The sequence below is a fragment of the Oenanthe melanoleuca genome, chromosome 2 (genome assembly GCF_029582105.1).
Source record: "Oenanthe melanoleuca isolate GR-GAL-2019-014 chromosome 2, OMel1.0, whole genome shotgun sequence".
In the NCBI taxonomy this organism is placed as follows: domain Eukaryota; kingdom Metazoa; phylum Chordata; class Aves; order Passeriformes; family Muscicapidae; genus Oenanthe; species Oenanthe melanoleuca.
This window is the reverse complement of record NC_079335.1, coordinates 21,657,443-21,673,855: the sequence shown is the minus strand read 5'-3', so window position 1 is coordinate 21,673,855 and position 16,413 is coordinate 21,657,443. Positions and strand designations below refer to the sequence as shown.

General features: G+C 36.0%; 1 protein-coding gene across 6 annotated transcripts in view; it reads left to right on the top strand.

Moving 5' to 3' along the window:
• The window catches only part of VPS13B (vacuolar protein sorting 13 homolog B), a 425,154-nt gene that overhangs the window by 29,029 nt on the left and 379,712 nt on the right, over window positions 1–16,413 (top strand). For 4 of the 6 annotated variants that reach the window (XM_056483011.1, XM_056483008.1, XM_056483013.1 and 1 more), the window contains exon 4: window positions 16,037–16,160. In XM_056483011.1, coding sequence (XP_056338986.1) covers window positions 16,037–16,160 — 124 coding nt within the window. The remainder of the gene's footprint in view (window positions 1–16,036; window positions 16,161–16,413) is intronic. The other 2 variants (XM_056483012.1, XM_056483014.1) reach the window with 1 other exon arrangement.

The following is a 16,413-nucleotide window of genomic DNA, read 5'->3' as shown; positions in this document are numbered from 1 at the left end:
TCTCATCTGATTTTCTTACAAGAAGGCATCTATAAATTGAACTCTTTTCCCCTGATCTTCAGAGTTACCTAAGTCACGTGTCTTCTGTGGGCTAAAATACGGCACCCAAAAAATTAGTCTGGTGTCCAAAAGCATTTCTTGGGTAGTCTTACAAATAATTTTTAAAAAACTTGCTCAGGATGTTTGTGGGCTAAGCAGCCCTAGGAAACAGAACATCTCCTTGCATATTTGGAAGTATAAGAGAAAACTTCATGTTGATTTTATGATTCTCTTTGATGTATATATTGCCACAGGGCTGGTGCTCTGGGCAAATGGTACTTGCAGCAGGGGAACAACATGAAGCTATAATGTGGAAGGCAAAAAGAATGTATTCCCCACTTTCCCTCCTTACATTAGGAAAGGGAGGAAGGTTTTGTGTTCTAAACTCAGTGCAGAGGTTGGAGCACCTTAATTTGACAATTTTAACATTAGTAAAGCTGGGAAAGGACTCAACTTGATCTACTGATCTGTGGCTGGTGTATACTTTGAGATATTAGGTAAGAGAAGTTATATATCTTTTGGTTGTATGAATATGGGTGGCTGAGTGGACTTAGCATAATGGAGTGTATTAAACCTATACAATCCATAGCAGCAGCAAGGGACAGAACAAAGGGGGTGGAGACCAGAAAAGAAGTGACAAGTATGTTGGTGCTGCTGGAGTCCTCTGGGATGTGATGTACACCATCTATTTCTGCATATTTGTTTCCTCAGTGTTGTGTGGAGCATGTCCAATGTTTAGACTCAAAAAGCAGCTCATGGAATTTTTATTTAATTCAACTGAAAAACCCCGCTTCTTTTCTGTACTTTATCTTTCTTTCCTGCAGTTTTGTCCTCCATGCTGCTGATACAGCAGCAGCAAAAATTCCTTTTGGAGGCCCTCGATTTTTGGTACTTTTGAAGTTGAGTTTAGAGGTGGTTAAAATATTTTTGTGAGGATTTATTCTTATTCAAAAAACTTTAAATGCACAGGTGTTCTGTGTAAGAGAAATGTTCCCTTCCTCTTAGGTCATTTTCCCTGTGGGAGAGAACCTCAAGCTACTGCCAGGATTGACTCTCTGTGGTTGCTTTTTCCAGCTGTAAATCAGAATTGATAAGGAAAGAGTGATATGGTGCAGTGCCTTGAAACTTTGTGATTCCCAGCCTTTTCTATGTGTCCGCTTTAGCCTTCAGCATCTTTTCTGATTTTAGGAATGTGTAAATAATGCAAATGGTTGCTGTCTGTAAATGTCTTGATGTGAGCCCTTAAAAATTAGTGCTGTGCACCTTATTTCAACATACCAATTAGAGGTAAAATGTGATGCTATCAGTGATTTACATTGATCAGAACTCTCTGAAAGCAAAAAGCTACTGTCTATGTTCACCTTTAGTACCTAATTGCAGTGCAAAGCTTTTATTCTAGAAACAAACCCAACGTGACCCTATCATGGAGAAACTGAGAAATGTGTTTAGTCTTCTGCCATGTCACATCATGCTTGTTAGGTTTGGAAAGGTTTTGTGCTTGAAGCATAAGAAGTCTGATACAAGAAAAATATATTACTGAAAATCCAAACACATTTCTGTTCTGATTGACCTAAAATGATGTAGTGGTGAAGATGACTTGCATTTTAAAAGAAAAATCCAAGCTCTGATTGGTTTTCTAAATCAAGCAATTCTTACGTAATAAATGTGTTTTAATTGTATGTTTTAGCATTCATTTACTAGACCAGAAAAACTCAAAAATATCTGTATAGTTTAAAAACCTGATCAGGCAGGGAAAATGTTTCTTGTTGAACTGTGAGTGGGGGGGAAAAAACAACTCTGGTAAAGATCTTTAATTTACAAGGTTAATTATCAAAAGTTGTAGATGTTGCTTGCAGCAGTAGCAAACAAAACTTTTGTCCCTGACCTAAAACATATAACATGCAAAGTTTTTGGTTAAATACAAAGTTTTTTCTCTAACTAAGTAGAACACTGTGAATACCTTGGACAAATATAACTTATCTAATACTTCTCACCAAGAAAATTCATGCAGTATTTTGCAAAGTTAATTACAGGAACACAGATAACCTGTGAAAAATGTGTTGTATTTGGAATCTCTGTGTTTCCTCTCTTTAATCTATTTTGCATACTGGGTCTAGGGGAAAAACTGTAGTATGAATTTTGTCCATTATCGTTATGGGACATTTGGTTCATGGAAGAAGTTAAAAACAGTGCCTTAAAAAGAATGGTATTAGATATTTGACACTTTAAGCAGAAGTTTTTAAATATGTAAATATACATACAGAAACTCATGTAACTACATTTGTTTAGCTGTAAGCATATCTGCATACATTGTGTGTATATTAATCTCGTATTTATATACTACACTGATAAGCATTGCCCAAGTACCTTAATGACACAATCTTTTTTTGAAAGTAATTAAGAACTGTGATATAGTGCATTTTCAAATAGGAGCAGACGGTTTATGATAGGCAAGTGTGCACATAATGTGATTATAATTCAGCCACAAAAGAAGAGTAGAAGTGGAAATATCATTGGGTTTTATGTGACATATTAAGTTTTAGTTGGAAAAGATTCTGCATCTATATATCTGTATGAAATACTCATAACTTAAATTTGTAGATAAGTTTGGCTTTGACATTTATGGCATAAAGATTTATAAGGAGTTAAATGATACTACTGTGACTAGGTTTTTTTTTTGTCATCTGGAGTTTTTATGAAAATTGTAAAATTATACATACAATTGATAACTTTAAAATACCCTGTGTCACAATTTGGCATGAACCTTTGGTGTCATAATATAATTACCCTTTTTTCTTAATCTGCACTGTTACTAATTTGTTTTTCCAAAGAGCTACTGGACCCTACAGGTTATCTATCTCCAGTATTGCATCTTTTTTTTTTTTGCAGCCAACACATTGATATTGCAACTCTTTAATTGTATTTTAAATTATTTTTTATGTATTTTTTCTATGCAAAATATATTTTTTATTCTAATGCTTGTTGGAATAGGGTATAGCTTAAAAAAAGACTGACTGTGGATAAAACACTGCTTTTAGTCATTTGGTACACATATTTATGTAAGTGTGCCTGTGTGCTTCCACAGAGGAAGCAGGATTAGGATGAAATTCAAGCTGCCACATGGTGTTTCCAGAAACACAGAAGGTTACAATATAGGGAGCACAGTTAGTATATGTAAAAACATGGATAATTAGAAATTATTGTATGACTGTGTTGAGACTCTCATCAGAAAGATGCACTGCCACAGTCATATCCTGCAGTAACTTCCTTTATGTGCAGTATATTGTTTCTTTGAAGCTTTTGTTGCTGCTTACAACCTGATTTTGACTCACACACACAAAAAGGACTATTTAGGCACTCAGTGCTTCAAATATTTGTTTGGTGTGAAGTGGAGGTGTGTGGTTCTCTGTATCCTGTGTTCTTTGCCAGGAAATTTGGAAATAAAAATGTGTAGGCCTGTTAACTATATGAAAGCTAGGTACATTTCTTTTTCTTATAAAGTATAAAACAAATACTTAATCTGCTTGTCTAATGAATCACAAACTTGTGTTCTCCCGCAACAGTAAGTCTTGAGAATTGACTGTGCTTAAATGGCAAGATTTCAGAATAAAGCATGACTCAAAGTGAGTGATGTGATGTGTTTTAGAGTCTTATGTTTCCAGAGCACTTTAGAAATCTGTATGTGTCAATACTTTTTGTTGAACAAACATAGTTTTTAGAACTCTGTTTGGGTATTTATTTTAATGGTAGTTAAGACACGTTCAGAAGTGATAGTTGCAGTTTCCAACTTTGTTCATTTTACTCTGTGATCTATGGAGTAAAGATTTGGTCTGCAGTCTGTTTGAGGGAGAAGGAAAAAGAAGAGAGTAGTGAGGAGACCTGCCTGGATAGAATAGATGGAGGGTGTCTGTGTGTGTATGGTGGATTCAGGAGTGAAAGGACCATGGTCTGTGCCCCAGGAGGGTGCCAAAGCATGAGCGAGATCCCTGGGTGATTGCTGTGGGTGGACGATCGTCGATTGTCCTTGTCCTTAAATTATTAGTATTATCTAAAGTTTACAGAACGGCTTTTAAAGTGAAAGATTTGCCTTCTGACTAATGATTGTCTATTGCTCTTCAGGACTGCAGATAAAAAGCATCAGTCAAGAAAAGCTCTCTTTTAGTTTGACATGAATGCAGTTGGCACTTACATGAATTCATAATATTTTGAATAGTACACCTTAGGTTAGTTTTTCAAGGTGCTACAACTATGCACCACTGTTACCAGTATATACTTTGGGAAATAAGTGTTAGTGAAACTTGAATGAGTTGATGACTTAATGGTATGTTACTTGTGATTACTTTTGTCAAACTTAAATGTATAAAACAGATCTCACAAAGTAAACTTATAGATAAAATAATGAAAAATTAATGATCTAAGAGAATAATTCTGTGAGTTTAATTTCTTTTTTAAGTTTTTATTTTTTGGCTGATGTTATTCAGTAGCTTTGTTACAGATGTTGTTCCATGTTTTGATTTGAAATAAGATACAGTATTTTCTTCTTCCTCACTAAATGCTCCCTGAGCTTTCCTTCTTGGCATTATGTGAGATTAGAGGATATTTCCAAGGTTTTTTTTTTCACTTTCCCACATAAATATTTTTTCCCCAAGTTGTTTTCAATCTTATTTCTCCATCCTGTTGTCCAGTTTTTAATTTCTTCCTGTTGCACGTGGCTGGAGTGGCAGTTGAGCACAAACAGTAACAGTTTTGTCTCCCTAGTTCCTTTCAGAATGTTTATGTTTTGTTCCCTTGGGCACTCAACTTAATTTCTTTCTGACACTCACTTTCCTACCTTGTCTTAAATCTCTCTTTTGTTGCAATTTTGACCAAGAATAAAAAATATCTTTAATTCAAAATGATTGGCACAGATTTGGAAGTTTTGTTTTTTTTTTTAATTTGATGTTAAAAGTCATCCCCTTAGTTAGTATTAAGAAAGGTATATTTGAACTCTAAACCTTCAGATTTGTGTAAGGAAGTGACATGAGCATGGTGTTCACTAAAAAGAATAAGAAATGTTGAATCCTGGTATAGAGTCCATGCTACCTGAGAGGAGGCACACTGTATTTTAAATTAAGCAGTGTGATAAAAAAATTACATGTTATGTTATAATATAGACATCTTTTGTAAAACTTTGCAGCATTTACAGTGTAGTGCTGACAGCTGCACTTGACTTAATATATAGCATTCTGGTGGTTTGATGTGATAGACTGCTGGCTGTTTTAGAAGATAAATTACTGTTTATTTAGGTTTAAGTTAATGTTTCAAAAGCTTTCTTGCTTAAAAAGCAGAGCATTATAAATAGGAATAAGTTCTCTGAAATGCTCTACACATTACAGTCTGACAATTGCAAGAGAAAAGACTGATTATAAGTAGAAAACCTGTAACTATGTGTTTTGAGAAAGTTGCTCTAATGTGTACTTTTTAACATTGATTAACTAGGAAGTTTTTGCAGCCATTCAGTCAGCTTTGTAATTTAGTCCAATAGTTTAAAATAATGTTATTTAAATAAGATGTAATTGATAAATTACATTTGGTGAAAATCTCTTCTTCTCCATCATAGTGTCTGAAGTTCAGCTTAAAATAATACAAAAAAAGTACAAATTTGCAAGTGAGTTGCTAGAAATACAGCAAAGCTATTACTGTGTACTTGAAAGTTTAAAGACAAGCATTTTGGGAAATTATATGGAAGTTTTGCTTGAGACAACTAAATAATGAAGCTCTCAGCTAGGCTTCTGTGTTAAGAATAATATCAGCTAGAAAGTAAGAAAACTATGTAAGTTAAGAGAATGTTTCAGACAGATGTATGGAAGTACCTAAAATTTAATGTACAATTATACTTAGTAGAATTTAATTTCTTAAACTGTTTGAATATTCATACATAGCATTAATACAATGACAGTGTTACATGTATGTTCATAGAATGCATGAAAAACATACGTGAGAAGAACTATTGGAAATAAGTTAGAAAATGAAATTTTGTCTTAACATAACACTAAAAAAGCCATTGCTGTTTTGTTTTTTTTTTAAGAATGTGCTTAGTTTTTCAAAAGAAGAAGAATTTTTATTACTGTTATGTTGGTGTTCCAGTTTCCTTCTGTAGATCGTATTGTATGCTGAGATCTCACTTTTTCTTCAGTGAAATGCCCATACTTCTGAATTTGCAGAGAGCAGTGAAAACTGCAGTGTTTCAGTGCCTGTGGCTGAGAAATCTTTCTGCTTGAACCTAGTACTGGCAAAAATGTCCTGAAGAGTACTACCTTAGGAAGAAGTCCCTGTTGTTGGTTCTTGGACAGTAACTGAGGAAGAAAGGACTTCTAGGCTAAAATCTCTGACCCAAATACTTTTCAGTTGCATTGGGCGTTAAGATTGAAATCTTAAGGAAACTGATGTGCATGGCTTTGTCATTCAGTCTTCTCTACTTCTTTTGCACTGCCCCATGAAATTTTGAACCTACTGACTAATTTCAAACAATTTTGATGGGGAATTAGTGACTGTAAGCATAAGCCAAACACTTGTGAAAATCAAGCAGCTGGAGGGACCCTAGTGGGTAGACTCTTCCTTCTGACATTGGCGTGTATAATTCATTGCCATTTCATTCCCTCTTTGCTCTCTTTCCATCCCCAGCACCCACAAAAAGCCAAGCCCTATCCAAAGGATGCTCATCACTGAAAAGAGCTTGCTTGCATAGCAAGTTCTCCAGGCAAGGCTTTGTGCCTCAGGCCTTTCACTGCTATATATCAGAGGTTTATTGTGATGATGGAAATTTGAGAGCTGAGGATTACTCAATTTGCTGGGACCCTGCTGTAGGTCTGCTATTCAGTAGTGTTTGGGATTAGGGGAAAATTTGGTCTGGACAGTATTCTACCTTTCTTTGGAGGAAGTGGGTGGCAAGGTTATATTGTAATAAAAATTATTACTACATCCTTGGCAGGTGTTTGGTTGAGAGAATTCTTGCACATGGGATCTGGCTTTCTAATAAAATCCAGTAGGAAATGTGTTAGGGGAAAGTACCCTCTAAAGAAAGTGTGAAATGGAGCTGAACTACAGCCCACCAGATCCATGCAGGGAAACAAATACCATCAATCATCTACCACTACAAAGGAAAGTGATGTCTTGGTGAAGTCTGGGGCCAGTTGAAATAGTGCTAGAGACCAGTGCTAGCCCTCTAGCAGGTGGAAGAGAGTATGAGAGAGTGATCTGCATGGATCAGACTTTTGCTAATGGTTCCCAGGTGTTATTTAATGAATCAGTGATGTGACTGAGCCATGCTTACAGTGGTATTTTAATGTCCTGGTAAACACTGCAGGAACAGGCTTGATACATACTGGAGAAGTGCTTCTCAGCCATTCCAAATATTTCAAGGCACCTGCAACAAGGATGAGAGTATGTCTGTGGGGGTCCAGGGAGTCCCTCTGAACCCTCTGTGGGTGAGAGAACCCCCCTGTCAGACCCCTGAAAGACCCCCAAATAAAGCCAGGGGGGTCAGAGAGCTGGGTCCTGCACCATGGGAACATCTGCCTTCTCTCAGAGAAGAAATGCAACCGTTAAGTGAATCTAGAGTGTGAATTAGATAGTTAGCATGTAGAAAAAGTAGTTTTTAGGATTGTTTATATTAGCAGCCACGAGGCCAAGATGGAAAATTTAAGGTGTAGTGTCTTCTTTCTTCTTCTTCTTCTTGTTCTCCATGTTAGTGAGGGATTCTAGGAATGACAGATTGGTTGGGGACAAAACTAGTAATAAGATATTATAGTATTGGAAAAATACGTAGTTTAAGGTATAAAAGATAAGTCCTGCCTTTCGTGGGCAGACTTTCGTCCTGGACGCGGTGCTGACCAGACTGCTGCTCGCAAGCGTGAACACTGTATCGATAAGAAATAAAAAACAGACCTTGAGACTGGACGATTGTCTCCTGCAGCCTTTCTTCGGCAGCTTCAAAAATACCCTGAGCCTTAAACCACCATCCTATGTCCATCTGAGTGGTCTTAGGCACAAGAGACCCTCAGACAGTGACATATGTCTAGTCTTTGGTACAGTGTCTTCCAAAGCAGCACACACAAAAATGTAAGCAGAGGGTGTAAGAAAAATGTATGTTTGTTGTAGTGCTGAGCAATTCAGTAGCTGGAAGAGGGTGAGACACTCCTCTAATAGGCCCCCAAATTGGATGACAGAGGAACAGTCGGACTGGTCTGGAGTTTTCATATATGGAGATAAATTCCTCAGACTTGAAATATATATCCTATTTTGTTTTGCCTTAATTTTCAAGAGATTTTTGAAATAGATATCTGTTCTTTTATCACTCTTAATTTTATTATATTTGCTTCTTTCTGAACACAGGTCAGAAAAAAGAGTGGAAATTTGGGCAACTTCTCTTAGGTTTCAGTCTGTTCTCCTGTACGTATTTTCTGTCACTCTTTTCTCCTAATCCTTCAAAGCTGAACTGTTTCAGTCACTCTTCTTTCTCATTTTCAGTTGCAGAGAATATATGGGCCAGAATGACCCATTTCAGTCTGCATTACCAGTTATGCTGAAGGAGCTCACCTTTCTGCTATGTCTTTCCTTTTAACTTTTCCTTACAGTCAACCTGGTGTGAGAGTTACTGAGTTAAAATTCTATATACTGTGACTTTTGTGGAACAAACATTTCAGATTTGACTTTTTTTATCCCTTCCATCTTTTCTTCTACAGTGATGCCAAATATTGAATATAGGTGCCAGTTGCTACTGTAATATTTCTTATTTTGGGTTGATTTTTTTTTTTTTGGTAGCTTTGAGAGCTCTAGTCATGGGTCACACTTCACTTTGTTTGATATTAAGCACAGAATAATATTACAGAATTAACACACCCACCCAAGTTCCCCCAAGCAAAGCACTGCACAGACTTCTTGTAACATGAGGGAATGAAATCTTGAAAAAGCTTGTCCTAGGAGGAATTGCAGAAAAGTAATTTTGAGATGTTTATTTCTATTAAAAAGCACTTACATCATGGTAGGTGGCCTCATAATTTTTAGAAAACGACGGTAAATGTATCAGAAACTTTACTAGATGATCAGTTAACAGTTTATAATATAACTTTCTTTACACAATAGAAAGAAGAGTATTTGTACAACTCCCCTCAGCTCAGAAAGAACTTGCAAAGTAATTTTATTTGTTACTCTGTCTTGAGGGTTGAGAAATTGGGGTATATTTCTGAGAACCACTTAGTGAGAACAGCCTGTTCTGTTTATCTTTGGCTATATGACCATATCACCATAGGCTTTCAGATGCTTGACAGCTCATTTTCTTGTGAACAAAGGAATGTTCCTTTCAAATACTCTGGATAATCAGCTCATCAAAACAGTAGCAACATCACAGGGAATTGTTGTTATCCAGAAATCAATAGGAAGATGACACGTTTTGTGGTATCAGTGCAACAGATTGCTTACAAAGCTTAATGATTTACCTTTGGGGCTGCTGTGGCAGCTTTTTAGCCCCTGCACCGTGTTTTTTGTGGATTTTTAACTTGTACCTCTATTTTGGAGCACATTGTGCCATGCTAACTTAGAATTAACACAATAAGGCTTATGGGCTTATATCCACTGGGAGGTGGATATAACAAGTGCAGGTATCTTAAATGTGCCTTGTTGGTCATCACTGCTGGTTGTTTCTGTTAATTTAACATCAGCCAAGATCATATGCAACAAGAGGCACATATAGGCTGACACCTTGTCTAAATTGTTTTCTGATTGCTCCAGTTTGTCTGTTTTGCTTAATCAGAGTTAAACCTTGTTTATTTGCTCCATTCACTGCATCTCTGCCTCAAATTCCTTGATATTTCTCCTTCGTAGTCTGAGACATAATATTAAGAGTTTATTTTTAATGTGTTTTTACATGAAATTACATGAAATAGTACTAAAAAAAAAGTCTGGTAGAAAAAAAAAAGACTTTTCAGCATGTTCTTGTCTGCCATAGAGAAAGGCAGACCTCAGTCTCTGAGTAGTCACTCTGAGGTATGTGATTTAAAAAGATTTAGCATTGAGTTTTGTTCTGGTTAAAAAATGGGCAGTCTTTAAAAGTCTTCTGAAAGTACTAGAAGTATATATATAGAACCTAAAATTTCTATATGTAATACAGAATTCCTTAATTATTCTGCAAAATTGGAACACAGCCTGATTTGGCTAAATTTTCTTCAATATTTTACACTGTCATGGTTTTGAAATATACCAATATTTACATAATTTATAAGTAAATGTGCATTAGACTGTTAAATCACACCTTGCAAAAGATGTACAGATGTCATTTGTGGGTCACTGGATATAGTTTGCTGTTCATTAAAAAAATTAATTTAGTTTTCTATACTTGTTTCTGAACAGTTCTTAACCTGTTTTAGCCAGCAGAAGTGTTATGAGGTTAGAAGTGTACTATGAATCGGTTTATTTGTAATCCATATTAGCAATTGTATAGCAGTAGAAAAGAACCAGATATCTTTTTTAAAGCAAGGTCTTGATGCTGCTTATCATTTTCGTAAAACTTGTGTATTTTAAAGATAATATTTTTTAAAATTTGTTTTAATTTTTGTTTAATTTTTGCATGTAATGGAATCATAGTGCAATTTGGAATGGTTTCTGGTGATGAGCAAGTCCAGTTAGAATGGGCTGCTGCTGGGCTTGGTCAGCAAAGTGCTGAATTACTCCAAGGACTGAGACTTTACTACCTCACTGCGCAGCAAGTTCAATACTTGATCACCCTCCAAATGATGAAAAAGAGCTTGCCCTGCTTGGAATTGCACAGTTCACATTTGTACCATGAAAAGATGAGTGGCAACAGACACTGTCTGGCTCCTGCTTCTCTGTACCTTCCCAGTATGTAGCTGTAGGCAGCAGTAGGATCATCCTTCTCTAGACAATCCTAATTCAGTCTTCTTTGGGAGAGAGCACAGGAGGTTGCTTCTGTGCTCTAACCACCATGGTAGGTAGTCCTCTACAGATCTGCTTCTGGAGTGTCTTGGAGAGCCCTTGGCTGGGTGCAGTATTCCATAGAGTGTCTCACAGGGAGCTAAGGGAGTATAGTTGTTCCCCTGGCTCCACCCTTGCTAATACAGCCCAGCACACAGTTAGCCTTTGCAGCAAGGACACACTGCTGACTCATGGGCAGCCTGGGACCCTTGGATTGGTTTCTGAAAAGCTGCTCTTGAGGGATTTGGCTTATAGTCTGCAATTCCAGAGTATCTCTATCCTGGGTACTCCAGCACTCAGCATTTACATCTGGATTTCACTGTATTCCTGACTCCCCGTTTCTTCACTTGCTCAAGGACCTATCAATAGCAGCCCTGCCCACCAGTGCATCTGTTCCCCTCCCTAGGCTGGTCCTAGCCACAGTTTTAATGAGAGTGCACTCTATCCCACCTTCAGGTATTTAGTATGCCTGTTGAACACCACAGACTTGGTAATGATGGCACAGTCATCAGCTGGAATTTGTCCTCTGATCACAACCCTTTGAGCTCAGTGGTTCAGCCACTTTTTCACTCCCACTATCCAGTTGATATCTCACCAGTCTGTGAATGAGGAGACTGCCCATGTGAGGACACTGTGTCAAAGGCCTTGATAAAATGAACATATCCTGAATGTTCCTTCTAGTCCTGCCACACCACAGGCAGCCAACTGCTCAGCCATATGAACACTGCCCAGTAGTGGAACGTTAATTATGCTCTTGCATTTCTTGCATCTTGCCATTTAAAATACATTTTACGGAAATATGAATAGATATCTTTTAATGACTTGTAAAGGATGATAAGCTTATTGTTTTAGAAATGATAAAGGACGAGAAGAAGCAAATTTTATAGAAGAAAAGGAAAAAAATGGGGGTGGAGTACTCTGCAACTTTGTAGTAGGTAATTTGAATCAGTTTGGGTTTTAAAATTTTAATTTATAATATTCATTGGTTTTAAACAGGTTTTTTTTTGGTTGTTTTTTTTTTTTTTTTTTTTTTTTTGTTTCTATAGAAACCAATTTTTTTTGTCTAACGGTTTTACGAAAGCAGAGGAAAAGTATTTGCATAAATAGCCAAGTGATCTCCAAGAGAATATTATTTTCCTGTAAAGTGTGCTTATGAGGCATTTTGGAGATCTTGTGTGTTGAATAGGATTTGTGTGTTTTAAAAAGAGGGTGTATATTTTTAAAGAAGAAAACTATTTGGAACTTGGAAAGCATAATAAAGGAAAGAATAATGAACAAAGATTATAAATTCCACTTATTAGGAAACATCAAAATAAACCTTATCTGTTACGTGTTCATTGTCAATTGTAATTTACCCTAAACCTTGCAATAATGGTTTTAAATTCCAGTAGAAAATTGTCTGAAAAACTTGAATATAACCTTACTAGCCTAGGTGTCTTTAGCATATTATTTATGACTTGCATAGTTCTAGAACTAACCATAGTGCTTCATAAAAACATCTCAGCTGGCTGCTGGATCTGACACATCTGTCAAAAGTGAAAAAGAAGCCTTGTTGTGCAAAATTGTATTTGTCCTATTTGCAGAACAGCACCCCAGAACAGGACCTCTTGTTCAAATTTAAGTTTTCTAGGCCTTACTTATGATACAAGCTAGTGGGAAAAGATACTTTTGTAAATGAGTTATATTATTTAAAAATCACCTCTCTAGATATATCAGGAGTATTTTTAGTTTTCCACCGATGTGGCTATTGTTTGGAATCACTGTCATTAATGCTAAAATGAATGAACGTTTATCAAATCTCATACCATAACTACAGTCATTAGCACTTGTAGAATGTAACTCCCTTCCCACCACCATTACGATTTTGACTTCAACTTTTAAATGTTTGTCATCTGGTGTGAGGTGGATTTATGTGAGTGCAGTAATTTTAGTGCTTTTTGGCTGGGTGTTTCTGATGACATCACTGTGATCTAGACACAGCGTGTGACTCTATTTGGTTCCAGTTTTAAATAGTTTCATAATTATGCTAGTTTTGGCAGTTTCCTTGGAACTTTCCCCATTTCTTTAATGAACATGTTTTACTTCTGGGCTTATGAGACAACCACATGTTTGAGAAATTAATAGTGTGCTCTTAAAGTTAACATTGAGCAGAAGTGTGCAGATACAGAAACCTTCTGGATATATGTGTACTTAGGAGTAATTTTTTTACAGTTCATGGCCACTCTTATCATCTCCCAGTCATTGAAGAATACATTTGGCTTATAAAATATCAGTAACTGTTGTGAAAAATGGTGTGTATGTTCATGCTCAAAAAACCCAAACCCACCCCCTGCAGCTTCGAAAAATATTTTTGATAATTGTGTATTCTAAGGAAATAAATGGATGTTATCCCAGATTACATAAAAACAAACCCCATGCTTTTTTCAAATGTCAGTCAGGTTGAATTCTTCTTAAGTGTAGGTGTACTCTGTTAGTTGATATGGATTAAGTCACACAGGTATATTTCTGAGATGAATTTGTATTGTGTTTTGGCACCATTTTGGAACATGTACATTTTTGCCTGTGTTTAAGTCCAGCTTGCTGTAAATGATTTACAACCATTTCCCATCACAACAGACTTGTCGCTCAGGGAAATATAAAAAGCTTATTGTATATAATGTCTTTATAGGTTGAGATTTGAGACTTTGTTTCAAAATTAAGAATTCTCCTCCACTTTCCTTCAAAAAAACAATCCCCCTCAAAAGCCAAAGTGCTAGTGTTTATTCCTAGCTCTCTGAAAGTGGTAAAAGCTTAAACCACTCTTAATCTCTGCTCATAGTACTCAAAAATACTGCATAGAATTTGTGAAGTTTTGAGAACATGTATTGAACATAATTGTAGCAGTATGTAGATAGAAAAGGTAGACTTGAATGTAATCAGGCTTGATAGAATTAACACTTCAGAAAAAGAATTTGCCCATTCTTTTCTCCCCCTTCCCTTTATATTGTAGTTGACATAAATATTAAAAGTCAGGTGTAATGTGATCCTATCAGACCAAGTCATTAAATAGTTGCAGCACAGCATTCTGTGCCAATCCATGAGTGAGCCTGGGGAAGAAGGAAATGTGGTAATTGAGCTTGGGCTTTTCTGCAAGTTCAAAACATAAATAGTTGTGTAGTGACTTATCTGAAAAAATATTTCTGTGCTACAGTGAACTAGTGTCCAAGAAAAAATATAGCTAAGTTATTTCAAAAATTTTATCTTAAGAGTTTTCTCAGTAAACTGGAGAGGAAGGAGAGTTGAGCTCTGCTGATGACAGACTGTATGTTGATGAAGAGGCTTCCATCATGCTGAGCTTAATGAAAGCTTGAAGCTCTTTCTTTATCTCTGTCAGGTGGGCCATAAAGAGAGAGGTGATTTTCTAATGAAATGGCTCCATAGTTCAGAGAGAGTCTTCAGGAGACTTGCATTCCTTGATGAAAAGTGTTAGAAGTTTGTCAGAGATGAGAAAACAAATACTCTCTAAACAGAGCTGATATTCTTAACACCCGTTATGGGGTTTTTATGCACTGGAATGAGACTTTCCTGTATGACTGAAATGTCCAAATAATCATAATTTAAAAACATTCAACAGCTTGCTTTTCAATACTATACTAGTAACTTATGATAACTCATTATTATGATAACTTGTCCTTCTTTTAGAAGCTATCATCTAGTTTTCTAATATATGAATATGTCTGCCTTATGCAATTGCCCCAAATGAGGTAAAGCTTCTAACTTAATCCTCTGACTAAGATTATATTGCTCTTCTTTTTTTTACTTAGTGAAATAGTATTTTATCACAGAATTTCTCTGTTTTGTTATTCTAAGTACAAAGTGGAAGGAAAAAAATTTCTTCAGTTCCTTTTGAAGTTGTAGACTTGCATTTGAAATATATCGTTGTACGTATTAATTTTTTTTTTTTTTTTTCAGAAAAAAAGTCCACATCAAAAAGCAAGTAATGTGAAGATTCCCATTTGTAATTTCTCTGAGAATATTAGAAATACCAGGCAGCACGTGGGGAAACACATGATCTGTCCTGTACAAAAACCCAACACAGTTTAAGCTGCTTGCTTTTGGTGTTAGGAGGACTTAAGAATATTATAATTCATACTGTTACATGACATTTGTTTCCCAAAGCTTCTTTTTGTGAACAAATGTGTAATATGATCAGTGGCATGATCCAGAAAGCGTTTTTCAATTTTTCTGTAGGAAACTATGTCTATCAAAATAATTTGGTTTAGGTCAAAAGCTGTGTTTGCTCTTTAACCTGTTCCTTTAGTACATTTACAAGAATATTTGTATTACTTCTCTTGGCTTACTTACACTTGAACCTTGTAGTTAAACTGTCATTCTGGAACATAATGGGGATACTATTGGTGTATTTAAAATCCTGGATTCAGCTAATTAAGGCTTTCTTGTGTCTGCATATCTCATCTTGAAAGGCTTATATCACATTCTGGAATTATGAGCCATGTTTCTTCTGAATTCCTTATGTTGAATGAACTATAGAGAAGCTCAAGAGGAGCAGGTGCCCTTGGTTCATTTATCTTTTTTGGGGTCATGTTTTACTGTTATAGAAGTCTGCAAAAATATTTTGCTTTATGAATCAGCTTCAATTAGTGGTATTAGGAAGGATGTTTGTCTGACATCTTGGAACCATCTGAGGTGGTTTCATGAATAGGCATATAAGCTCATACAGTTAGGTAGTTTCTCATACTTGTTTTGGTAATCTGCAGGGCTCTGTCTCTGAAGGAATGTTTCAGCAGAAATGGATCTAGAAGAAATATGTTCAGTTGAAATAAATATTTAAATGACAGGTTTCTTTTTTAAACTAAGTTAGTGAAAGTATTAATTTTATGTTGTCCTCCAGCTATTTTTGTGTCAACTTCTGTAATACAGGATTGAATTGATGGAAAAACAGTAACAGAAATTACAGAACCTTTACCAAGTTCTCCCCACATTTATTTTCTTTCTGTTTGGTTGACTTCATTGCTTTCTTTTCCTCTAGCAGGAAGACCACGAAAGTTGTGGTTCCAGTTCAACAAACCGCAGTACCACAGAAAGCATGAAATCAGCAGTAAAATCACGGCGAGTTCAGCAGTCGGCTTCTCCTGACCCTGATTTACCTCCAGGTAATCCATAATTTCAGAAACTGCTTAGGTATTTTTCTCTAACTGAAGTACAGGAGTTTATTCAGATGACCACAGTGTTTAAATTAGATTATTATGTTTTTGTCTACCTACAAATCACAAAGGTTAGTGAAATACTTGTATTTTAGAAAATAGAACCAAATTAAAAAAATGTAGTTGAATGCTCATAACCTTTCTTTCCATTTAATCAAATTCTTAAATTCACATGACTCATTTATAGTTCAAGGTAGCATCA